This window comes from Phoxinus phoxinus (genome assembly GCF_949152265.1).
Source record: "Phoxinus phoxinus genome assembly, chromosome: 10".
Lineage (NCBI taxonomy): Eukaryota > Metazoa > Chordata > Actinopteri > Cypriniformes > Leuciscidae > Phoxinus > Phoxinus phoxinus.
This window is the reverse complement of record NC_136885.1, coordinates 1,235,001-1,242,500: the sequence shown is the minus strand read 5'-3', so window position 1 is coordinate 1,242,500 and position 7,500 is coordinate 1,235,001. Positions and strand designations below refer to the sequence as shown.

The window sequence follows — 7,500 nt, the reverse complement described above, 5'->3', positions numbered from 1 at the left end:
AAAATTTCAGGACTTCAGTCGACCAAGATGTTCTCTGGTTGATTACAGCCCTAGAAAGTATGAAGTCAAACGTCTTTTTCCAAACAGAAAGGTTGCAGCCGAATACCAAGAGCAGACCTCAGCAGGAGAGGCTACTGAACACTTCTGCCTGCGGCTCAGCACAGACACCACAGCAACAACAGCTGGACCAACTCATGCACACTTCAACGTTATTTAAGACAAGGAAACGGTCTAATACAATACGAACAAATAAACAAATGAGCAATAGCACAAATTAAATACAAATGAACCATGAACCAAATTAAATTAAGTGTTTTTAGTTTGTCGGTACAGAAATTGAAACCAAATATAATAAAATGTAAAAGAAAATAATGGTAACACTTTACAATAAGGTTCATTAGTTAACTACATTAGTTAACATTAACTAATAATGAACTGCACCTATAAAGCATTTATTAATCTTTGTTAAATGTTAATTTAAACATTTACTAATACTTTATCAAAATCTTGTTAACCTGAGTTAATGCACTGTGAACTAACATGAACAAATTAGTTCATGTTAGTTCACATTTATTAGAATAAAACATTAGTTAATACATTAACTAATGTTTAATAAATGAACCTTATAGTAAAGTGTTACCAAAATAATAATTAATCCTGATTAAAGGATTCGTTCACTTCTGAATTAGAATGTCCTGGTAGTTTACTCTCCCGCACGTCATCCCAGATGTTCACGTCTGTCTGTCTCCAGTGGAACAGAAGTGCAGGTGTGTGAGGAACACACTCCAGATGTTCTCCATATAGTGACTTCAGCGGTCCAGCGGGTCGAAGGTCCAGTTGTGAGTCTCAGTGCAGCTTCCGAGGAATAAGAGTCTCATCTAGACACACCAGCGGCCGTTTTATAACTAAATACACATTTATACACTTTTAACCACTAATGCTGGACTTACACTCGCTGTGATGCGGCACACATTACATCATCAGGTTGAAAGGTCAAGCGTGACGTCGGTGTAAGTACAGACCCAGTGTTTACAAAGCAAACGTGCAAAGACTGAGTCAAACGCCATTTACAACAATAAATAAATACATTTAAAAAAGGTAAAACAACAATGTCGGATGATTTTAAAGTTGGAGAGTTTTTCTGAGCCGGAACACACGTGACCTTTCAACCTGATTGTGTGTCGCATCACAGCGAGTGCAAGACCAGCATTAGTGGTTAAAAGTGTATAAATGTGTATTTTGTTCTAAAATGGCCGCTGGTTTGTCTAGATGAGACTCTTATTCCTCGGCTGGGTCAGGAGAGACTCTGAAGCTGAAACTCACATCTGGACTGAAGAAAGACAGACATGGGCATCTTGGATGACTAGGGCTGAGTGAATTATCAGGACATTTTTATTCTGAAGTGAACTACTCCTTCAAAATGCGCACACACACACACACACACACACACACACACACACACACACACACACACACACACACACACACACACACACACACACACACACACACACACACACACACACACACACACACACACACACACACACACACACACACACACACACACACACACACACACACACACACACACACACACACACACACACACACACACACACACACACACACACACACACACACACACACACACACACACACGGAATCAAAATCAAAAGAACTCCCAGCCCTAATCGTGTGTCAGAAAAGGCATTTCCCAGGATGAGCCAGTAGAGATGTGATCTCAACACCACGAGCCGTCATCAAAGCCGATCCCACATCTCTGGAGGAGGCAGAGCAACAGCACAACACAGAGTGCACTTTCTCCTCCAGCAAACCACAGACGAAGCAGCAGGTCTTGAATAGACACAGATGTGCTCGGCTCCTCGCTGCTATTGTCTGCTTATCTACTTCCCATCAGGAGAAACACACACCGCCTCTGTTTTGGCTGTGGACTTCATTCATGCAACCCTCATTTGTCTTTTCCCTTTTCTCATCTCCTCCGTCTATCTCCAGATGTTTTCCTCTGATGTCTCCTCCACTAATCTTTGATTACGACCTCCCGTGAGAGATTAAAGGTGACATATTATACCCCTATCCACAAGATGTAATATAAATCTACGGTGTCCCCATAATGTGTGTGAAATTTTAGCTCAAAATACCAGATCATTTATTATATCTTGTCAAATTTGCCCCTTAATGGGTGTGAGCAAAAAAAACGCGTTTTAGTGTGTGTCCCTTAAAATGCAAATGAGCTTTAGCTCCGCCTCCATTCAGAAGAGGGCGGAGCCTTTACACGAGCTCCAGACACTCCGGTCTCATCAGACTCCGGACTCAAATTGAGTCTTTACACGAGCTTCAGAAACTCCGGCAATAACAGAACCGGCCGATCTCACTCCTCCAGAATCCCAGAGTAACCAGTAGCGAGTGCAGCCTTACGGAGAGACTCAGAGTTTCTGGATGTTAGCGGAGACATTTCTGTAGTTGTTGTGGAGTTACACTGATCATCTCATCATCATGATGAACTCTTACACAAGTGTCCACAGTTCCTGAGGTGTTTATAAGACAGCGCTGACATGTTCTGGTCACTAGTGTCCAGTCTGTGCTCGACCACACAACAGTTTCATGCTTTGCTGGATCTTCTGCCATCGCGTTAGAACTGGTCTCTGTTGTGGCTCGAGGAACCAAATGTCGGCTGGTGTGTAAACGTGCAGATTAAGTAAGGAATAATTGACTTCAGGCCGTCGAATTATTAGAAAAATAATGCACACCCAAGGTGGTAATGCGGTCACAACGCGAAGCATTATTTTTGCATTATTTTTCTAATAATTCAACGGCCTGGAGTCAATTATTCCGCTTATACTACAGTTCCCACACCTCGAAATATTGTTCAGATGATGTATTTCAAGACGTTTGTCAAGTTTTTGTCATTAAAATGCTCTTGTATGCAGGACTAACTCATTGCGCATCTAAACCCATCCGTTGCTGATCCCAGAACGTCATCATTAGAGTTAGCGGCGGTTTGAGCCGCTGATAGCAGAGTAATGCTGGACACACACGTAACCACTGACACACTCTCTGACTGTGAATGCAGCAGATCTTAAACACCGCTGTGAACACACACTGAACGTGCTGAACACACACACACTGAACGTGCTGAACACACACACACTGAACATGCTGAACACACACACACTGAACGCGCTGAACACACACACAGACTGAACGTGCTGAACACACACACACTGAACGCGCTGAACACGCGTGCATGATCAGTCATAATATCAAATTACATTCATAACCGGCCTTACAGTAAGTGTGTCCCCGGCTTTATGCAGTTATTAATGCAGTTATGAGAGAGACCTGCCGGAACTACTTTAGCCGTGCGGTTCCCTGAAAATAATTGCACACCTTAGAACGTTCGTCAACCAATCAGATTCAAGCATTCAACGGCCCTGTAGTATAAGGGCTGGTAATATTATAATAAGATCCTCTTCATACGTCAGAAGGGGAGCGAAATCTGATCGGCTTATTTTTTGACATGCTTGCAGAGAAAGGCTCACCAGAACAAAGTTACTGGGTTTCACTCTTCACGTTTTCAGGGTTGGCAGAAGCCCCATTATGGCACTTACACACGGGAAAAGCCAGACTCTCATGATATGTCCCTCTCACTGTGAACGCGGCTCACCTTCGGCACATATGCTGGCTGGACACAGCTCCTTCAGAAGGTCTCCCAGAGTAAGAGCGTGTCCCTCGGCAGACACGGGCCGGAAGAGCTTCTGGATGAACGGCCGGTCACTCGTCGTCTGCAGCGGGACAGAGATCAACACTGTTAGACTGACCACAGCCAGTGTTTTAGCACAGCTGGCAAACGCTTTAAATTAATGTATGTGTGTTTGTATGTCCATTTTTACTCTCCTGCCAGGCTGATGTTGAACATAAGAACTTGTTCTTAAGTGACTTGCCTGGTTAAAATAAATAAATAAATCATGACAGTGCAATCACAGTGTAGCGTTCTCAAAAAAAAGGCTTAATCTGAATTGTGTCATTGAAGAACTTAATTTCCACACAAAATAAAAACAACTATCAATGTACATTGAAAACACAGCATATGTTCAAAGCTATTATGATACCGATATGCGAGACTTTGTTATTGGTTATTTAACCATTAAATTGGTTATTGAACCCTTTCAATAGAAAGTGAACATTTATGGTTTTGTGTAACATTTATGATCGTCAACCAGTGGATCTCTGAGTGAGTGAGTGAGTGAGTGGAGGCGGGGCTCATTTGCATATTCATAGTACCACGCATACTAAATGAGGCAAGGGTGTCGAGTTACATTCAAGATATTTTAAGACATGAAGAAACTATTTTTAAGGAAAGAACTATCAAATATGACATTTTGGTGATTAAAGATGAGTTTTAAGGGATGATTGACTACAGCGTTTTTAAAATAAATGTTCTGTTGTCTAAATACATGTTAATGACGATACTACTTTTTTCTACTAATCTACATTTCCTTCAGCCTGAGGCTCATTTATTTCACTTCTGGTGTGGAAGCATTTACATTAGCCAAAACTTTTTTTTTTATAAAAACAAACAAAAAAACAAGCCCAGCACAGGTACGAAAAAGTAACAATAGTAATGTAACGCATCACTTTCCAGAAAAAGTAACGCAATTACTTACTTTTTAGGGAGTAACACAATATTGTAACGCACAACACACTCACATCAGATGCTTTAACAGTGAATAAAGCACATAATCAGGGATTATCATCCAAGCCAGGAACATCGTGTGTCATTATTGAGAGCTAACGACATATTTGATAATATCGTGTCAGTGAACGGCTGATTTAAACCCACACTTCCTCTCACTTCTGGTGTGGAAGAGCCGCTACATTTGACAAAACTTTTTTGTTATAAAAAAACAAAAAGCAAGCCAGCACAGCACAGGTACGAAAAAAAAGAACAATAAGTAATGTAACGCATCACTTTCCATAAAAAGTAAAAGAAAAAATAATTAAATGAAGCACATAATCAGTGTTTATCACTGTCGTCGTGTGTCGTTATTGAGAGCTAGCGCCATAATTGATGTGTTGATATGGTGTCAGCGAGCGGCTGTTTTGAGCCCACGCGAGTGTGTGTGTGTGTGTGTGTGAGCTGCGGAACGAGATATTGAGTGTGTTAACAGCCGGTAGTCACGGCCTCGTCTTTCCTCCGGCCTCGAGGTGTCGAGTGCTGGACGGGGGCCAGGTTTCACACACACACCTCGCGTGCGGTCAGCGCCGAGCGTGTCATTCGGTAGGATCTGCACAAACACAGCCGGATGAACAATGGCACTCGCTGTCGGCGCTGTGAAAGGCTGCGGTGACACGACACCCTCGGGCCTCGGGAAGAGAAGGTGTCTCAGGGTGATGCGCTCTCGATCGGGTTTCCAGAAACACTGACTCACCGAGATCACCCGAGAGAGAGTGCGAGAAGCGACAGCTACTTCCATGCATTTTTAAACGCCCGCATTAATTATTGAGCTGGGCATTATCCGAAAGGCTCCCGATGCCGATGAGAAGTGCGATACTCTGGGTGCCGACACTTTCTTTTCAACTCCCCTGACACTGGACCTGAGAGAGCAACACATGACCCGCCGTCACAGCCTTTCTCCGCGCGCAGGAGACGCTCTGCATCAGGAGCACTGGCCGTCCTCGTCCTCACCAGAGGATCTGCAGGAGTAACCGGAGCCGGCTTCATCCAGGGACACGCTCAGACAGTTAAAGACAAAATAACTCAATAGTTGAGAACTTTGAAAACTTCATTTGGAATTGAAATATTGCAAGTGACTAAATTCAAATGGTCAAAAAACGATCAATGCAAATATTTAATATAATATTGAAGATCAGAGGCGGACTCCACTCTTCTGAATATGACGATGATTGCAGGAGTCATCCGAGCCTGGGCTTCATCCAGGGAAATGCTCATGAAGTTAACAAAAATACCAGACACTTGAGAGATTTGAATATTGAAAACATTCAGGGTTTGAAATGAACTTTTTTTCACTCACTGGGCAACTTGGCTACTACATTTAGTTACCGGCCATTCAGAACTTCTACTAGACCGAACAAGAACAATAAACCAGCTTACCTACATCACATCTTATATATATATATATGTGAGTGTTTTTTGTTTTTATATATGTTTCGGTCTCACAAACTTCATCAGGCATGTGAGGCCAAAACGTTGCTAAAAAAAAGTCCTTAGTTTTCTTATTTGCAAGTACCGATTACGATAGTGTGCGGGAATTCTTCAATTGCTGATTTGTTGACCTACTCTGTGTCTTCGTATCCTACGCACCCACAGGTGTGCGATGGTGGTTGTTAATTGATTGTTTTTATATATAAAATTAGAAATTCATACATTCATTTAATATTCAAACACAATCCTGTGATCCAGCATCTCCTCATCCCCGTAAGTGTGTGTTCAGTGCACAGATACACACACAGAACACTAGAACATGCAGGCTGTTGGAAAATAATGCCTTTGAACATTTGAATTTGTTTCGTTATGATTAAGTGTGAATAGTGTGTGAGATTAATACATTTTTCGAGTTCATATTGGACTTTTATCCGACGCATCTATGAATGATCTGGGTGTGCGAGGCATCATAAGCTAAGTGCAGCACAGTGAACACAGGAGTGATTACAGTATCTCTGATGATGTGAGACCGATCTTCATCAACAGGATCAGGACTAGACGGAGGACGATGGAGGGAACGAGGTGAGCGCAACTTCCTTTGCATGACCACTTTTACAAAGGCCAAGGAACTAGTCAAGCAAAAAAAAAAGTAATCAAAATATTCAAACGGTGAATTCAAATAATTAAATAAACATTCAAAATGACTGTATCAAATATAATATTTAGACAAATACTTAAACTGTGAATTTAAAATATTTAAACAAATACCAAGCATACAAATGGCCAGGAAATTAGGTGAAGAGCATTCTGGGAATGACTTGACAACAGCTTTTAACATTTGACCAATATGTGGCGCCATCATAGAGTTGATATGAAATTATTTTATGCAATTTGAATGGTTTTTATAGTGCAAACGGTTGAAGAGTTATGGTACAATGAAAACATCTTGCTGATCTGTGTCGGCGACGACACATCCGGGGTTAAATAACAAAAAAAGAACAAAATAAAAGCTCCTTTAATTTTCTCCATAGGGAAATAGATCTTAAAGGATAACTTATAAGCTTTTAAATTCATGATATCAATATTTGGCGCAATATTAATTTGCCATTAAAGGGAAAGGACTATTTGTTAGACCTTGAGAATTAATGTAAACATGCAAATGTGTTTGTTCACAATTAAACTCCACAGACTCGCTCCCTCTTCCTCCAGGGCCCTGTGAAATATACTCGATTTTTTTCCCTAAAAACTATTTTATTTGATTTTGGGATTCAGTGTTTGTTCATTTAATACAAATTTATATAAACTATAACAAT

The 7,500-nt window shown here is 41.3% G+C and overlaps 1 protein-coding gene across 3 annotated transcripts in view; it reads right to left on the bottom strand.

Moving 5' to 3' along the window:
* atg5 (ATG5 autophagy related 5 homolog) overlaps positions 1-7,500 on the bottom strand; it is a 119,414-nt gene that overhangs the window by 100,904 nt on the left and 11,010 nt on the right. For 2 of the 3 annotated variants that reach the window (XM_079625491.1, XM_079625490.1), the window contains one exon: positions 3,689-3,806. In XM_079625491.1, the coding sequence (XP_079481617.1) occupies positions 3,689-3,806 (118 nt within the window). Of the gene's footprint in view, positions 1-3,363; positions 3,807-7,500 lie in introns of all 3 variants that reach the window. The other variant, XR_013799259.1, reaches the window with a different exon arrangement.